The following is a 19,492-nucleotide window of genomic DNA, read 5'->3' as shown; positions in this document are numbered from 1 at the left end:
TATATATATATATATATATATATATATATATATATATATATATATATATATATATATATATATATATATACGAGGGTTAACCATAAAATAAAGTACTCAAGGAGCTGCGGAAGCTAGGAACACTGTTACGCAGGATTTGCCGAGACTGGTGTGTAGCTTGACTCTCTTTCTCCCAGCTCCCGCCCCGGCGAGATGTCTACAACGTTCATTCTTGTCTTGGTAGCCATGAAAGATGGAGTTTCCATTTGTTTCTTATGCCAGGTGCGAATTACGCTCTGTGATTCGTTTTTTGTGTGCAAAAAACATTCATCCAGTGGACATTCATTCCCAACCGTGTAAGGTGTAAGGGGAAAACTGTATGAGTGTGCAACAGGAGTGCAAATGGTGCAGAGAATTCAAAGACAGACGTACAGATGTCCATGATGAACAACGGTCTGCCCAGCCATCGTTTTCGGATGAAGCGATTGTGAAAGTGGAAGAAGCAATGGTGAAAGATCAAAGGGTGACGGTCCGGGACCTCAGCAAGATGATCCCTGATGTCAGCAAGTCCTGCATTCACAACATTTTGAGAGACCGCTTAGGATATGCCAAGGTTTGTGCAAGGTGGGTCCCGAAAATGCTGACTGAAGAACAATCCCGTCAGTGGAAACATCCAGGCACGCCGAAGAAGTGTAAGCAAATTCTGTTTGCCGACAAAGTGATGGTGAGTGTCTTTTGGGACAGGAAAGGGTTGTTGTCGTGCGAATTCTTGCCTATCGGCACAACAATTAATGCAGATCGCTAATGTCAGGCGTTGAAGAACCTTTGGTGCACGATTCAAAACAAGAGGAGAGGCATGCTCACAAATGGAGTGCATCTCCATCAGGACAACGCTCGTATGCACACCGCCCGTGTCACAACTGATCTCATCAACAGATTTGGATGGAATACTATCACACACACCCCTTACAGCCCTGACTTGGCCCCCAGTGATTACCATCTCTTCCCTGAATTAAAGAAACACTTGGGAGGGACGCATTTCATACCCGACGAAGAGCTGAAAAAAGAGGTTTCAAGCTATCTTCGCGGCGCAGTGGCAGAGTTCTACGACTCAGGCATAAAGAAGATAGTACACCACATGCAAAAATGCACTAATCTAAACGGCGATTATGTCGAAAAATAGAGGGAAGTCTAAGCTTGCCAATTAATGCCAATAAACATGTTTTTCATTGTGAAAATTCGTTGGGAACTTTATTTTATGGACAAGTCTCATATATATATATATATATAAATATATATATATAAATATATATATATATATATATATATATATATATATATATATATATATATATATATATTAATAAACAAAATGCAAAAACATTATAAAAATATATTCTCTTTTCTTGATTATATTAGCCACTATATAGAAGTTTAAAAGGAAAAAAGATCACTGTAAACTCTGTTGCCTTCTCCCTCTCACTATTCATCAGAGAATTGTCAGTATACATCAGAGTGCGTAGCCAAAACTTTCAACAAAAAATAATCACCTTTTAAGCATTATTTAAGCACTAGAAAAATATTTTTAAGCACTTCTTTAAAAAAAATCATAATTAGGATATGTGTAAAAAATTTCTTCATGTATATTAATAAACAATAAGCAAAAATATTATCAAGATCTTTACATGATCTGTAAAAATTACTAATTTCTGACAAAGAACTCTTTACTTGATTAGATCAGCCAACATAAAAACACTTTATGCAGAGTTAAATATATATTCAATCTTGAGTCGCAACATTTTTAAATTAAAATTTACTTTATCTGATTACTAAAAAAAAAAATTTACTTCAAAATTATAATTAATTAAAATATAATTTAAAAAAGAAAATTGGTTGTACTTCTTAGATTTAAATAAAAGTTATTAATAAAAGTACATTCAACAAAACATTAGCATGATTAATATTATTGATCATACTGCATTTATAAAGATATGTAAGGAATTTAGCAAATTCAGAAAACTTAATAAATTCATATTACTAATGTGAATTAGTAAATAGCCCTTATTAAATTTTTATTAAAATTTGTTACTTAGTGCAGCATTTCTTTAATAAAACGATTCAAAAATTTTCAATAGTTTTGGAATATAAGTAGAATAGTACTGAAGCTAGACATTCTTGTCAGAAGTAAATTGTTACATGGTCCCTACATTTATATTTAACAAATCTGAGATTATTGAACTTTTTATTTCAATTGTTTTTAAATCAGATCATTAAGAGAAGAATTAAATTTTTTAGACATGACAAATCTAATTTAACATAAAAAATATTTATCGCACTTACTAAATGTTTAAAATAGTGAAAAAACCTTCACTTCTAACTTTTTTTAAAATCTTGCCTTTAAATATTATTGAGTTTTTTCCATTGCACTTTTTTGAAATTCTATCTGAGTTTTGCCCTGAGTTTTTTTGTTTTGCCCTGAAACTCTTTTTGAGCTCTAAAAAGGTCACAATCATTCTGTGTCCAGACCCTGGTTCATTGATAACATTCGTAATAGCACTGATTGAAATATCATCTGGGGCCATAATACAGTCAGAGATAGTACAAGTACCGTTATAATGCAAGTAAGAAGGGTTGTCATTTGAGTCAGGGGCCCCCATCAGGGGGGAAGGTGGGTGCACGATGCACCCACTTAAAGCTAGGGGGGGTTTTAGACTAAATAAAACGAATAGTTTGGGGGGGGGAATTTAAAATTTGCCCAAGAATGCACCCAAGAGCTTGGGGGGATGAGGGATACTGATTTGAGTTGTATATTATGTTTATATTTGATGACTCTGATAGCTTTATTGTAGTAACTGTACCTCTAAAGGTTGTAGTAAGCATTGAAATCACTGAAGATAATAGTCTTACAAGAAATTAAATCACCGAGATTCATTTTAGTATTTTCAGTAGGACTGTAACAACCAAACATTCAGAAGTGATGCTCAAATATCCAACAATATTAAGTCCAGCTGTGCACCATTATTAGAGGCGAAATTGCTGACACTTTTAAAGGTGCACTTTAGGGCAGATTTAATACCAAAGAAAATTCCAATCACAAACCTTCTCGTTTTGGAAGGAGTTAGAAGCAATAGCCAGGAAAGCAATGGTAGAAAAAGAGTCATAATTGAGATTGTATTTTTGAATGAAGAATACATAGACATCATAATCAAAGAGAAAAATCATAAGTTGAATTTGTTTTTATGAGCAAGTCTTCCAACATTCCACTGAAAAACCCTCAATCGCCTGCTTGAATAAGCCTTCGGTAAGATCGGAAAAAAATTAAGAGTCAAAAGCCAGGAGACTGACAAAGCTGTAACAAATTTAGCATTAACCAGAGTACGAGGAGGCCTGCTAGGTTAGACCCTCCTTAGAATGTAACTAAAACAATGCAAAGTATAATGGAAATCAAACAAAATTGTCAAATGAAAATTAATGTTGGAGCAAACAACTTTCAATTAATGATATTTTGCATCATTTTAAATTCAAGTTTTAGGGTCTTTCCCTTCTCCCACCCATTAGTAAAAGTGGTGATATCCTTTTTTTTATTATTTTTTTTTTTTTTTTGTGGTAGGATACTTATTTTTATAGAATCATACTTGAGTAATAGATAACTAATTTCTGAACAAAACTAAAAATACTGTTATAAGGCAAATTTAAAATAAGTTACAGCCATTAATAGTCCATGGTGTGTGAATAAAGATGGCAACAAGAGAACTATTTTGGCAGAAATATAAAAGCTCATAACTTTTTAACCCTTTTAATAATTTCACTCTGGACGCTATCCTTTGAATTGGATTGATACTTATGTTTAATAAAGCAGAAAAGGACATAATAAAAAAATAATTCCAATATTAGTATTCCAATATTTTTAAATCAGCCATTAAATATAAAGTAACAAAGTGTAGCATATATGCAGCACAATTACATAAAGAAATTAATCTAACAATATAGAAAATATTTAATAAAACAGAATAGACTGTTTAGCTATAAAGAAAAACAAATGAGATATTGAATAAATGATACATTACATTTTAATTGATAAGGAATTTCCTATTCTGATTAAAATGGTAATATAATTAAATGTTAAATAAAAATCTACTTTGATATAAAAAGTGCTGATGCAGAAAAACAAAAAATCAAGTAGTTTATTTCCCAGATCAGCAATGCAAAAATTAGCATTTTAAATTTTTAAATTTAAAATTGCATTTTTAATTAATATAATTTTTTTTAAAAAAAGGATTATTTGTTTTTACCTTAGCTTTTACTTTTGATGACTTTTTCCTCTTCTTCAGAGCATCCCATGTATACAATGTGAACTAAGGAAAATAAGAAATATTAATTCAAAACTATAAGTAAGTATTAACTTGAAACTATGTTTCTCTTACTTGTTATATCTCTAACTAGTAGAATTTTTAACCGATTTACTTCAAATTTGGATCTATGTTCACAATAAATATGTAGTAAATTAAAGCTCAAAGGTTTTTTTTTTTTTAAATTGGGTACACTGATTTTGAGTAATCTAAGAAAACGTAACTTATTTTAAATCCTTTGGTTGATCTCTCTTCAAAACACTGCCATTTTGCAAAAAAAAATTATTTTTTAAAAATCCTCCTTTGATATATTAATTATGCCAAATTTTGCTATGGAGAAAATTCCTTTCCATTAAATATAAATGCATGCAGTTTGTGACAGAATGGTGCCAAGCGGTAGCTAATGGGACACATTTGGCAATTTTTCAGCACTTGCGAAAAAATTGTGACTATTTTAGGGAAAAAGATATTTTTCTAATAAAATAGTAAAAATAAAATAAATAACTCATAAAATCCACAAAATAGGGACTTTTGGTGACCTGCTGCTGATATTGTAGAACACATACATACAGATGTAAGTTCAACCTAACAGTATGCAACACTTAAATAATAGCCAAAAAGTTTTTTATATTTTAACAATTTTTAATTCACGGGTGGAGTTAATGAAATTCAAAAGAAAAAAAAGCAATAAAACTAAATTCAGTGTTTTTTTATATCAGGAAAAGTTTTTTAGCAAACAGTTTTATAACAGATTTTTCAAAAAATAATTGTTATCAGTTCTATTACAATATATTATTTGAGATTAATACACCAGCAATATAAGAGACTTCTTTCTCAGATGTATGTGAAATTTTGTAACTTCGATTTGTTCTCAAGTTTAAATAATTTCAACAGAAGGAATGAAACTTAGTATGGAAAATGTTGCTCTTTTTTAGTTACTGTACATTTTTATTAACTTTTGTGTTGGTAACAATTTACAATAAAAATTCTGTCTGCTTTCTAAAAATTCTGCTGCTAGAACACTCTGATCTGTAATAACTAGTGCTTTAGTCTTTACCTGACAGGTACAAACATAATTTAACATATTTATTATCCCCAAATAGAATTTATTATCAAACAAAATTCCAACTACCATTCAACTGGGTAAAAGCTTAAATTGTAACAGCACCTTTATTTTTGACAACAATACAAGCAAACTTTTGGTCGCATTATTACTCACCAAATAAAAATTTCAAATGAATAGAAATTTCACACACTTTTTCAAAAGGAAAATTTGTCAAAATTAAACTTAAGTTCTGTGTCAAATGACGATATTAATTATAATTATTACTCAATGACTGCAGTCAAACCTTTTTGCCATATTACTGCCAGTGGGAGCTTGTCATCAGATGAAATTTTGGCCACCTTTTTTATCCAGTTAGAATAATCAAATTAAATTTAACAATTGGAAATCTGCGCCTGACGACAATACAAATTTCAATAATTTTCCGATTGCTACAAACAAAATTTAAGATAGAAAATATGGTTTCTTTGCATGTTTTCTACTCTGAGTATAAACTGGAGAAATGATTTAATCAAAATAGTTTCTGAAATAATTTTTTTACTATTTAGTTTAAAAAAATAAAACAATGCAATGGTGTTAATCATTAAGAAAATAAAATAAGTCTAAAAAAGGAATATCAATAAAATTAAAATTTAAAAATAATATAATTGTAATTTAGTTTAAAAACAGCATTAATTTTCTAGTAATTAATAAGTAATTTTTAAATAAGTAAAAATTAAGTAGCAAATATTTGAAAAGAAAAAGAAATATAATGAATATCTTAAGAAATTAAAACAGATGTAGTCTCTTTCAGTGTTTTACATAAAAAAAATATAGCAGAACTTTATTTTATAATTACTATATAAAGAACTTTTTAAATGTTGCAATAAAATGATATATCAAATTATACTACAAATCACACATTGTGCTCACAATTGCAAACAGCATACTGCCGTAAAATACAAATTTAAGAGTCCCCTCAAATTTTGACAAAAAATATACTTTTTTGTGAAGTATTGGTTAAATGGCACCGATTGTAAAATACTCATTATAACTGATAAAATTACTAAATCAACAAGTTTAATGTGAAGCATGTTGAAAACATTAAAATATTAACACTTGCAATTATAGGAAATGTATAAAACTAAAAAATATTTTAAATCAATCATAAAAACAATATTAGAAAAATAGATATGTGAAATATATATTCTTTAAGTTTTAATAAACGCATTTGTTATCTGTTTATTCCTATGAAAAATGTAAGCATGATCATAACACATGCAATCAATAAACAAATAAAATTATTAAGAAAAACGAAAGATTTATATGAAATTTAGCATGTTTATTACAAACTTGAAAACCATCAGAAAAAAATCCGAATTATGATAAATGTCTAAAATACTCATCATTAAAGATCATCAGTTTCTGGTTTTCTATAAACAGATATCAAAATTACACTTTTTCGTGCAAAACCTGTTTTTCCACACTTCCTTAAATAATTCTAAGAAAGCATACCTTTGTCTCTTTTGTCTACTAATCTCTTTAACATTATTTTCCCCCCATTGCTCCTTTCTGTTTTGTCGTTATTCCTCGCAAAGCAATGACATTTCAAGTTCAGCTTGATGCAGTTGGAATCAAAAGAATATATGCTAACAAAAATGGGTACTGGAAGGGGCGCTTTCTCAGTGCTGGTCACTTGTCCGAATTTAAAATATATTGCAAGTTGAGCTAGAGTTGAGGTCGTTAGATTGAGTTGAGACATATATTTCATATAACATGAAATTTTCATAATCAAATGCTTAAAACAATTCTCAGATTCATTTTTATTGACCTAATCAAAAAATTAAAAGCTAATTATAATTTATTAAATAAACCTAAGAATTTTGAATTTTTATTCACTGATTACCTAATTTCATTTTAAAACCAATGATAAACTATATACAGTATTAAAAAATTTGATAAAGTGTTAAGCAACTTTTAAGCCTTTTTAATATTTGAACTGAAAATTGTGAAAATATTTACGAACATTTTAAAATAATTTTCAATTATAAAGTACTTATGTTAAACGAAACTTTTAAGTTTTCAAATATAAGTGATTCAGCTTTTTTTTTCTTTTTTTTTACATTTAAATAGCTTTACTAATATTATAACTTTAGGAAAAAAATAGTTTTTGTTAATTAAATAATAATAAATATATTTTATCAATTAATTAAAAATAATTTAAGAATTTATTAAATAATAACAGTTTATCTTATACATACGAGACGCATCCAGAAAGTAAGTTTCCCTAATTTATAAAGAAAAAGAACTCACATTTTCAGAATCATATTTATTGGCAACAAGTACACCAATGTTTAAGCTATTTTTCAACATAGCCACCACCAAAATTGAGGCACTTGTCGTATCGTGGAATCAACTTTTGTATCCCTCTGTCATAGAACTCTGCCGTCTGAGAATGGAACCAGCGTGTGACAGACGTCTACCGTTTCTGTGACCGTTACTGCGAAACACTGCGGAAATTGTGACTTGCCATTCAAAACAAGAGTCGTGGAATATTTACTGCAGTTGTTGCGCTCCTCCATGACAATACTTGCCCACATACGGCATGACGCACAGCAGCTGATTTAACAAAATTTGGCTGGGGGTTGTTTGATCATCCACCCTACAGCCCTGATATTGCTCCCAGTGTTTGTTTTCTTGCACCTCAAGAAATTCCTGTCTCCGGTGAGCATTTTGGCAAGGACGAAGAATCGAAGACGCCTGTCACACATTGGTTCCATTCACAGACGGCAGAGTTCTACGACAGAGGGATACAAAAGTTGATTCCACGATACGACAAGAATCTCAATTCTGGTGGTGGCTATGTTGAAAAATAGCTGAAGTATTTTTGTACTTGTTGCCAATAAATATGTTCCTGAAAGTGCGAGTTCGTTTTTTTTTTTCATAAATTAGGGAAACTTACTTTCTGGATGCGCCTCGTATATATATATATATATATATATATATATATATATATAGATATAGATATATATATAAAAGTGGAAAAAATGTAATAAAGATTTATGAAAAGAGAAGAAGAAATGTCATATAAATAAAATATTTTAGAATTTTATTTAATAAAAAATACTTTTCTTTAAAAAATAAAATTCTTAAATATTTTTCAAATATTTATTTTTGTAATGTTTCTTCTCTTTTCCTAAATCTTTATAATATTTTTTCATGTTTTTAACTTATTTTACGAGTTCTATATACTTGAAGATTATGTGCAGTAAATAAAACTCATTATTTTTTACCCCTTAATTTTCTTCATTATTCTCTTTTCTTTTTTCCCTGTAATTATATATATGGAATATGGTGTATATATATATGGAATTGAAATTCATCAAAAACAAAATTACTATCAAATCTTCTAAAAAATTCATTGGCATTAAAAAAATTTAACAAAGCTATAATTTTTATAAGAGCATTTTTTAAATAATAATTATATGTTAATATTTTTTTTCTCTTCCTTTTTCAGATAACTGGTCTTTGAAAAAATAAACAGTAAACTAAAAATAATTTAAGTATTACACATAATTTATCTAGATATGAGTGTACAATATGCAAAAAAGAAATAAACGGACCACCCTTAATAACTTATGATCTAATGATGGGATCCTTATGTTCTCAGACTCAATCTTCATGGTTTGAGGAGTTACCTCAAATATGCTAATAATTATTGCAGACGTTTTTTTAAGTTCAGAAATCAGACACAAAAAGGTACTGTCTCCTAAAAAATATACCTTTTTTTCAACGGATTCAGATTTCTGACCCTCAAAATATAGAGGGTACCTGGAATTTGGGAAATGTGGTCCCCATGCTTAGTATGGGAAGTGGTACAAATTTTGGACCCTTTAATGTCAATTTTACTTCTTGCGTAATTCATCATATTTCGAGAGCTTACTAAGTGAATTGAAAAATTTTTGCACACAATTATAAAATTTGTTTATCCTAAGATGCACAAAAAAAATTTATTTTAGTAGTTAAGTTCTAATATTTTTTTATAATTTTATTTAATAATAGTAATAAAAAAAATTGAATTGTAAGGTATACAGTTTTTTACATCATTTTAATTTTGCATGGCAAAATACAAAATTTGAGCAAAATCGATTGACTAGTTAATGAGAAATCGAATTTTGCAAAAGTCGTAGTTTTAAAATTTGATTTGTAAGGAACCATTTGGCTGATTTTACAAAATTTTTTTAAATTTTATTTAAGTAAAATTACATTTTTTAAATTGACGTAAAAATTTTATACCTTTAAATTCAAATTTACTATAAACGATTTTTTGCATGGAATTATCTTTAGAAAACGAGTTTCATAATTGTGTGCAAAATTTTTTAATTAAATTAAAAAATTCTCAAGATATGATGAAATACTCAAAATGTAAAATTAGCTTTAAGGGGTCTGAACTTTGAACCACTCTCCTGACCAAATTATTGGGGCTGTATTTCTCAGATTGCAGCTACCTTCTACATTTTGAGAATCTGAAAGCATATTTGAGGTCACCCCCTTGAACCATTAAGATTGAGTTCTAGAATGTGAAGATCTAATAAATAGATTAAAAGTTATTTAGGATGGTCCATTTACTTTTTGGGCACTGTACACTTTTATTTATGAAAATAAGGGATCCAATTATTAAGATTATAAGAAGATCCGATTATTTGATGAAAAGTTATTTAGGGTAGTCTGTTTATTTTTTGTGCACTTTACATATTTATTTATGAAAATAAGAGAAACACAAAACGAAAATAGATTTATGAGTAGAAAAATAGATATAAAACTTAAATAAACATCCAAAAAAAAATTTTATACTACATTAAATATTAATCTTAAATTTTATCGATTAATAAATACATTATTGTTAAACAATTGTTGGTCATTTTTAATTTTTTCCATTTTGTCCAAGTTTCTTTAATTTTCTGTCAGTCTCCTAGAAGAAATGTTTCTTCTGTGAGAAATTCTAACCTAGCCACAAACAATTCTAGTTATATAAATTTTAAAAACAAAATTTGACAGTTACGCTAGTAATTTTCTCTATTGCATTATTATTTAAGAATAAATGTAATTACAATTAAGCTAATGACTTGAGCTTTGATGGGATGAAAATTATATAAATTAAATTGAAAATATTGTAAAAATAATAAAATAAAAGTAGTATTAAATATTTAAGTAAATTTATCAACAAAATAAAAATTTTGATTCTTATTTTTATATTATAACATTCAACAAAGAAAAAAATTAGAAAATCTTACCATCTTATGAATATCAGCATCACACCCAAGTTTTGGAAACAAAGAAGCACTAGTAGTACGTTGCCTTTTACTTTTGTCGCTTACATTCATTTCTTTTACGTCTAGGACTTTTTCACTTTTGTCACTTACATTCATTTCTTTTAGGTCTAGGACTTTTTCACTTTTGTCACTTACATTCTTTTCTTTTACCAAGATGACTTTGTTACTTTTGTATATTATATTCCTTTCTTTTCCGAAGCTGACTATTTTTCTTTCGCACATTATATTCTTTTCTTTTCCGAAGCTGACATTTTTACTTTTGTCTCTTACATTCTTTTCTTTTCCGAAGCTGACTTTTTTACTTTTGTCTCTTACATTCTTTTCTTTTCCAAAGCTGACTTTTTTACTTTTGTATTTTACACTCTTTTTTTTTCCGTCTATGACTTCTTTACTTTTGTTGCTTACATTCCTTTCTTCTTTGTGTACGACTTTTTTACTTTTGTCGCTTACATTCTTTTCTTTTCTGTCTACGACTTTTTTAATTTTGTCGCTTACATTCTTTTCTTTTCTGTCTACGACTTTTTTACTTTCCTCGCTTAATTTCTTTTCTTTTTTGTCTATAACTTTACTTTTGTCACTTACATTCTTTTCTTTTCCGTCTGTGACTTTTTTACTTTTGTCGCTTAATTTCTTTTCTTTTCTGACGATGACTTTTTTACTTTCGTCGCTTAATTTCTTTTCTTTCCTGTCTATTACTTTTTTACTTTGGTTGCTTACATTCTGTTCCTTTCTGTCGCTCTTCCTCTTTTTCCTTTCTTTTTGTCCTTTGCCAGACATGCTTTTTAAGGTAAAAATTTAAAAAGATTAGCAATAAGGTAACATAAAATCAATGAAAAAAATTTTAAATAGCAAATTAAATATCATAGAGGAAGAACGGTTTAAGTCTATTTTTCACAAAAAAGTAAAAGATTGGATCGTCATATGTAGCAGTTTGAGGATTATTAAGATTTGACAGATGAATAATGCAGAAAATCCATTCTCCCCGAGAGTTATTACACAGTGAAGATAGATGGATTATATATATATTACATATTATTGATGTATTATATATAAATTCGTACTAGGGGAAAACAATTACTATCTAACTTAATTTTTTTTCAAAATGAGCTTTTATGGACATAAACTGTTTATCTTCCCCCTTGATCTTAAAATTTGAAAAAGAAAACCTTGAAGTTATTAAAAGCTGCAGTTGATATTCAATAATCTTATAACTGAAAGTTAATTGCATAGAGACAAAATTTAATTTTTACCAACTAATATCAAATGTTTTAACTTCAATCAAAACAAATCATAACTAGAGTATCATAAGCAAATAAAAAACACAAATAAAAGCAGATTAAATCAAACTTGAATTTTGGAAGAAAATAATAACATCTTTAAGGTCCCAAATTAAAATTTAAAACACATTTAAATGTGCTTCTTACATAAGCCAAAGTTTTGATTCAGTAAACAAATTTTAAGTTTTAGAACTAACAACATCATAAAGCCACGGGCATCTAAGACATCAAATTTTAGGAGGGGTTGAAATTAAAATAGATTATTACAATTTTTCTCAAAATCTCACATTTGAAAGAAAAAATTTAAAAACTTCCTTTCCTCTAACAAATATTTGCAAAATTCATTGTTTAATTGTTTTTAATTTCTAAATTTGTTTGGAAACTAAGCTAACCCAAGTTTGCTAAACTTAAATTGCTGATGATTCGTAAACTATTTTATTACAGGGTATCTGCTACATTTTAGGTTTTCAAATTCATGACTTTTCATGACTTTCCATGACTTGACGAAGTTACTATTTTCCCCGACAAAAACAGAATAAATTTAAAAAGCATTATAATAACATTAATTAAAATGATAGGTATAATTAAAACTGTTATACTCTGCATCTTCAAATTTATTGATTTTAAATTTATAAAGCAGAGTAAAGAAAGAGTTGAAGCAATAAAATAGCTGAGCAATTAATTCTTTTTTTTTCCGCAGAATTATATTCTAAAGATACTTTTCTTGTTCATCAGAAAGGAAAATAATACTCCTGATTTTTCTGTTCTCATTTCGGAATTAAAAAAAAAATTGCCAATGACTGGCTTGCTTCAGCTAGAATTTTAAATTGATAAAATTAAAAATAAATAATAAAAATACGTAAATCACAGAAATTTAAAAGATAATCCGTTCTAGAAATGATGTTTTTTCTTTCATTTTCTGAAAGAACACCATAATTTTTAAAGAACATGATAAAATCATTTTATATTCTAATAAAATATGGCTGAGTGGTGATTTTCTTAGGAATTCAGATATTAGGAACAAGATAAATTGGGGGGAGGGGGATTTCATTTTAAAAATTAAGATTTTTCGGAGTCCTAAATCCATGACTTTCCATGATTTTTTTTTAAAAAAATAGTAAAAATCATGACATTTCATGACAAATTTTGCTCAATACTGAAATTCATGACTTTCCAGGTGCCCTGTTATTACCTATTATCTAACTATCAAGGTGGACATATACCCATGTTCCCCAAGACAATGATGTCTATGTTTTAAACCTTTGTAATCCAACTTAAACTTTTAAAATTATGTTCCTGATGGATACCACCATAGCATTTAACCAATTAAAAAAAGGATATAAGTGGGATTATAACATACTGAATGCTATAGAAGTAAGTACAGTAGAGAACCGAATATCCAGACCAATCAGAACCAAAGTCGATTCGGATATATCCTCAGTTATAGTAATATAGTAATATAAGACATATCTATAAAATGCAGTCATAGTCATAGTAGTCTAGTATACCCAGTCACAGATGATCAAGGGTTAAAATTCTCTTTCCTTTGGACTTAGCATGAGAGGTTTTCTTCTCAATGTACTGCAAATGTTGATCATATAGTTTCCCTCATAAGTCCTTAACAAAAGCAAATTTCCAATACTTAAACTGGGAGTTTCCTTCTCTTTTGGGTTGGGTTTTAATTTAAAGCTTTCTCTACGAATCAATTGTTCAATGATGGTTAAAAAACAACTATCGAAAAGGTAGAAAATAGCTGTTACAGTAAAATAATCATAAACCAAATGTGCTTGAATAGAAAAAACTGCACTTAAAAAAAAACTAGCTTGAATGGCCGTATGTGCACAATTGCCAATCTGCACAGTTACTTCTTTAGAGAAATCTGTTGAAAATATTAAAGAAAAGAAAATTTTGATTTTATAGCCCATCAGTCATGTTTAAATTATTAATTATAAAAGATGCTTCAATATATATAATAAAAAGATGAACATCCAGAACTTATGAAAATGGGAAATAGTTCGAACAAATAAATTATTTCGTTCATTTGTGAAAAAAAGATTTGTCTCCAAAATACAATACAGATATTTAAAATAAAAAGTGATTCAAAAATTGGGAAATATATACAGAGTGTAAAAAAGTTTAGAAACTGTAAAATATCTTGAAAAATATATATCAAACTGAAAAAGTGATTACTAAATATGAAACCGCATTTTTTATTGCAGATTCAGATTCTCCAGAAAAAAGTAACCCTATTGGACCTATAGGTGTATACATTTTGCTTTACAAATGAGATATAATTGAGAAAATTAAAATAAGGTACAAACTGTTTGAATTGATCAATCAGAATGAAAAAAAAATTGTAAAAATAAAAATGTTTCGGAATTTTTTTTTTGCAAGAAAAAAAAATTTTTTTTTTTAACTTTTCTAATTTTATGTTTTAAATCAAGTTACAGTACCCTCTGTGAAGCAAAATACACTAATCTATGGTCAAATAGTGTTACTTTTTTTGGAGAATCCAAATCTGCAACAAAAATAGAGCTTCATATTTAAGATTTCGAAGTTGCACCAACCAAATGATTGACATCATTGGATAGCTTTTATTAAAAAATACTGAGCATGTTCTCGTGTAAAAAATACTCATGTAAAAAATACTGAGCTTTTTCAATTTGATGCATATTTCTCAAGATATTTGATCATTTCTAAACTCTTTTTATACCCTATATATAACTACATTGCTCAAACCTCACGGATGTCTGTTGGTCTGGGACCATGAAAAATTAGCTCAGGCCACCATAATACATTAATCACTTGTCTATTGAATCAAAAATTGATGTAAAAACAGTAAGCTGTTTTGGTTTCTTGATCTCTAGTTTCTTGTTTTGGCCAGTGTTGTTGCTACAAAATAGCATATTTTATTATATTTACAAAACATTACAAGTAAACAGAACAATGAAAATGTGTGCGAACAAGTAATATCTTTTAGCCACAGGTGCTCATACCAGTGATGAAGAGATAGCGAAATATCAACGAGGAATGAATCAACAAATTTTGAATTTTTCTTTATTTTGCAATGAATTTAATTGTGAGTTTCTGCCAACAAAAAAAAATATTTAAAATTATGTTTAACTAAATGAATAGAATAACACAGCATGGGTGCTACTCTTAAAAAAAAAAATTTTTTTTAATTACAAAAATTGCAAAACTGAACTTAGTTAGAAAATTTGACAACACAGTTCAGCGTTTCAATTTAGATAATGTATATGTAGTACTATGAAATACCGATAAAGCGCCACCTTATAGTTTCAGGCAAATACTGATTGGTATTCAGTACCAAAAGAGTACCCCCTTCCCTACTACATAATTTAAAAGTACATTTATTGGCAATTTCTTTATGAATTCCTTTCTTGAAAATAGTTACTATGATGTTTCTTTGTAGTGGATTATTGTTATACCATAAATGAGCAATGAGTGGTGGTAAAAGTAAAGGAGTGGGAGATCTGATTTGAAGTGAAGGTGTCTGTTGAAGGAGAATCAGGGTTGAAGGAGAACAGAATGAAATCTGCAGCACATGAAAGACAGCATGAAAGTCAAAATTGCATTGAATAGTATATTCACTGGCTGGCAAGAAAGGGGAGAATTTTAAGGTGGGGTGAGAGATGGGAAAGATTGAGTCAAAGGGAAAGGCTGTCACTTTCAGAAATGCAATTTGTCCTAAATAATCCTTAAATAAAAGAATAATCCATTCTAAAGGTGGAAAAAAAATCTGAATAGCTTGGAAATGGAAGTTCAACATTTTGCAGAGTTATTAGAACAAGAGTGGACAATGACTCTGATATTTCTTTCAATAAATTTTGGAATAATGATTAATATAAATAAATAAATCATAAATCTTCTTCTTTCTATGAAAAACTTCTTTTTATGAAAAATTTTGTCATCCGTATTTTTTAATTAATCGCAGAATTTTTATTTTTTTTCACTTATTTGCATGTAGTGTGATCATACTGAGATTTAAAGCTAAAGGATTTCAGTAGAAGGTAAGTTAGATTTAATTTAAGTTTATATTTAATTTAAGTTTATATTTAATTTAAGTTTATATTTATTTCCTTTAGCTATAATTATTTTTACTCTATTTTAATTATTTTTGAATCATATTTAATTACGCCCAATCAAATATAGTAGATTTTTTTTAAATTAACGATTTGTCTTTTTTCTTCAATATTTACACCTTCTACAATGCAGCAATTTTCGTTAAAATCAGGGGAGCTCTTTATTGATATTTTGTGTTCTTATATGTCTTACAATGTACAAAAAATTATGAGCTTTTATCTTTATTATAACTTCTTGCTTTTGAAATGAAAAAAAAATAATAATAAATTGTTCCAAGTATGTAATTAAAAGATTTTACAGAAAAAACAGAAATATTCATTAAATTTAAATAAAAATGGGAATGAATAACCTTATTATAAACAACCAATATTTGTAATATGCATTCACATTCCATTATTAAATAATTTCACTATAACTTTACTATATATTTTAATCTTTCTTCTGTAATTAATTACACTTTCATCAAATAAAATATTACCAACAAAAATATGAAATAAAATACATTTTTGGTACTCATTAAATGTAAAATATAAACTTTCAGGGTGCATAGTCAGATTTTTGAACAAAAAATCAGCACCTTTTAAGTACTTTTAAAGCACAAAAAAAAATTTTTTTAATCACTTTCCAAAAAAATCATAATTAGGATCTGTGCAGTAATAAAAAGTTATTTCTTTTCTATCGTTTAAAGTTCTTTAGTTAGAAACATAAAATTCAAAAACATTTTCAAAGACTTTACATTATCATGATAAAATAACTAGTTTTTGATAAATATCACAGAGAAAATTAAGAAAATCATGAATTTTTTTGTAATTTAGAAGGACAATCGATACGGCGAAGAAAAAATCTCGTTTCAAAAGATAAAAAAATTTATCACTTTTTACAAACCCTGAATAAAGAAAGCACTATTAAGGGCTTTTAAAAAATGTAAATCAAAAATAAGTACCTTTAAGCACTTTTTAAAAATGCTACACACCCTGACTTTATTTCAAATTTCATGATAATTTCATGAAGCTAAAAATTTAAAATAACAGAAAGTTTTTATTACTTTTTATTGAAATACATAAACATAACAAAAATATTTTCTGCTTTTCATCCCTTAAGCAATTTTCTAGTTTGAATTGAACTAATAAAAAATAAATTCATTTGTAGTTCAGCTGCCAAAAGAAACAGTGAATAATTGACTAATAAAATATGTTTCGTACTTCAACTGATATTCTAAATTACAGTTTCCTGGCAAATTATGAGTTTGATATTCTAAACTTCATCTTTAAATGCTTATTTCATTTGCAAAAAGTATAATAGAAGGAAACAGACCCAATCTATAATAGAGAAAATAAATTATGGAAATCTTGGTCTAGTATTTTAAAATAGTCATTACAGTCAATTTTTAACTGAAAAAAATTTTTCTGCATTCTTTGCTTAAAAATATCATATCAAATTTATTTTGAAATATTGGATACATCTAATTTATCCAATGTTTTTTTAATGAATTTCCAATGATGTATTATAACAAATCCTGACGGGGTTATAATCCTAATATATTACACAATAATTTATATGGATTAATGTAATGTATATGCATATTACAAATAATTTGTTTCATAGATATGTCATGTAATAGAATTTAGAGACATGCTTATTTAAATTATGTACTTAATTTGTATCACGTATTTAATTCATTTACCTTAAATTTAGTTTTAAAAATAAACATTTCTAAGACATTTTATTTCACATAATTTTGTAAAAAAAAAGTTACAAAATTAAATTTATCAGCCAATAAATCTATAATTTTAAAGAATAATTTTATTTGATAATTGCAAAAAATATTGATAGGATATGGTTGATTGAAATAGAGATGGGTCTTTTCAAATGGGCCCCATCTTAAAAAAAAGCAGTTGCATTTTTTTCTTAACTGTGTCCACTTTTTGGTGAACCCTGGTCTTCGCTAACGGGCCAATGAAGACAGCAAAATGGACCCACAACCAGTGTGGAAGACCTTAATGCCTTTGAAACATCACACATTCGATCTGTACAAAATAAGCAGCAATCTATTACAAATGTCATAAATTAGTTTTTCGCACTGAGAGTTAATGTGTGTTCACATCAAAATTTTAAAAAAATTTAAATAAATGCATTTGTTAATCTTTGCATTGGAAATAGTTTTGCTGCAAATACATAATCTTTTCAAGAAGATTTTTTACCACTTATATTATATCTATTAATTTTCAAGTTAACTTTTTATGCATATTCAAGTCATTGTTAGATATTTTGTGCAGATTCAAATTCGTAGCTTTCTACTATCCATCCTTCATTATAAATGGCCCTGTGAAAAACGATTGAGTTTAATTTGTATACACATTGATCTCAGGGAAAAAATTTGAAACAATCTTGAATAAATTAATTTTCTTAATAAATTAATATTTATAAAAAATATAGTTCATACACCACCATCTTTCATTAACCCTTTATGAATGTCTCACTTTTTGAATAATCACCCATACGAAATTCTTAGTATTAATTGGTTTCAATTTTATTTATTTATTTATTTTTGCACAACTTTAAAAGATTAGGAATAGAATAAATTTAAATACAATAGGTAATAAATGTGAACTGTAACATACAAAATAATAGGCAATAAAATCCAACTTTTGTTTTGCAACCCTCATATAGTATAAAATGTGATCTTAAAATTCAGTATTGCTGAAAAAATAGTTATGCAATTATAATATGGAAATAGGAAGCTTATCTTGAAAATTTTAATTTAACACGATAAAATAACAAAATCATCATAACTAATATTTTAAATATTTGATTCAACTAAAAATGAAATGTCAAAGCAAGAAGAGCGATAAAAAAAATATTGTTATGATACTAAATGTTATCAAATAAAATTTTAAAAAACTGACGTTTTCAGTTATTTTTCCAGGATATTTGAGAAGTTCTGAATATTCCTCTTTATATAAACATTAAAGTACAGAATGTACTATAACTCACGCGAATAATAGTTCGCAAAACAAATTTAAATTCTTTTTTTAAGAACCAATGAGTGGGATATTTCAGTATCGTGATTTGTGACGCCAAATAAATTCGCCAAGGCGCAATTCAACCCAGACGATCCAAGCAGCACATCGAAAGACGAAGTTGTCAACAAGGATAGGGCGGAGCTTCACAAAAGAGACCACGGATCGCGTGTCACGTTATTCTACGTTAGATTCTGACGTCATTACTCTCGACATGACAAGTTTGATTTCCGATGGCATTGACTTTTTTTTATTATTTTTTATTTTCCTTTTAAATGCTCTCTTGCGCTAGCACCTTTTATCCAGCAAAAAATATCAATATAACATTTAGTAATTATATTCAATTTAATTTTTTAATTGCTTAAGAATAATATCTTAATTCAATATT

At 27.8% G+C, this 19,492-nt stretch overlaps 1 protein-coding gene across 26 annotated transcripts in view; it reads right to left on the bottom strand.

The window, feature by feature from the left end:
• The window catches only part of LOC107443630 (uncharacterized), a 143,060-nt gene extending 123,825 nt beyond the window's left edge, over positions 1 to 19,235 (bottom strand). For 22 of the 26 annotated variants that reach the window (XM_087155900.1, XM_087155910.1, XM_087155911.1 and 19 more), the window contains exons 1-3: positions 18,991 to 19,216; positions 10,665 to 11,481; positions 4,272 to 4,334 (exon numbers count right to left, since the gene is read on the bottom strand). In XM_087155900.1, the coding sequence (XP_087012026.1) occupies positions 4,272 to 4,334; positions 10,665 to 11,480 (879 nt within the window). In that variant the 5' untranslated portion in view covers position 11,481; positions 18,991 to 19,216. Of the gene's footprint in view, positions 1 to 4,271; positions 4,335 to 10,664; positions 11,482 to 14,693; positions 18,682 to 18,705; positions 18,855 to 18,990 lie in introns of those variants that run through there. The other 4 variants (XM_087155901.1, XM_087155915.1, XM_087155903.1 and 1 more) reach the window with 4 other exon arrangements.
• Positions 19,236 to 19,492: the final 257 nt, after the last annotated feature.

The sequence above is a fragment of the Parasteatoda tepidariorum genome, chromosome 12 (assembly GCF_982258835.1).
Source record: "Parasteatoda tepidariorum strain Cologne lab strain chromosome 12, Ptep-v5.0, whole genome shotgun sequence".
NCBI classification, from domain to species: domain Eukaryota; kingdom Metazoa; phylum Arthropoda; class Arachnida; order Araneae; family Theridiidae; genus Parasteatoda; species Parasteatoda tepidariorum.
Note: the sequence above shows the minus strand (reverse complement) of the source record. Positions and strands in the feature narration are given on the sequence as shown.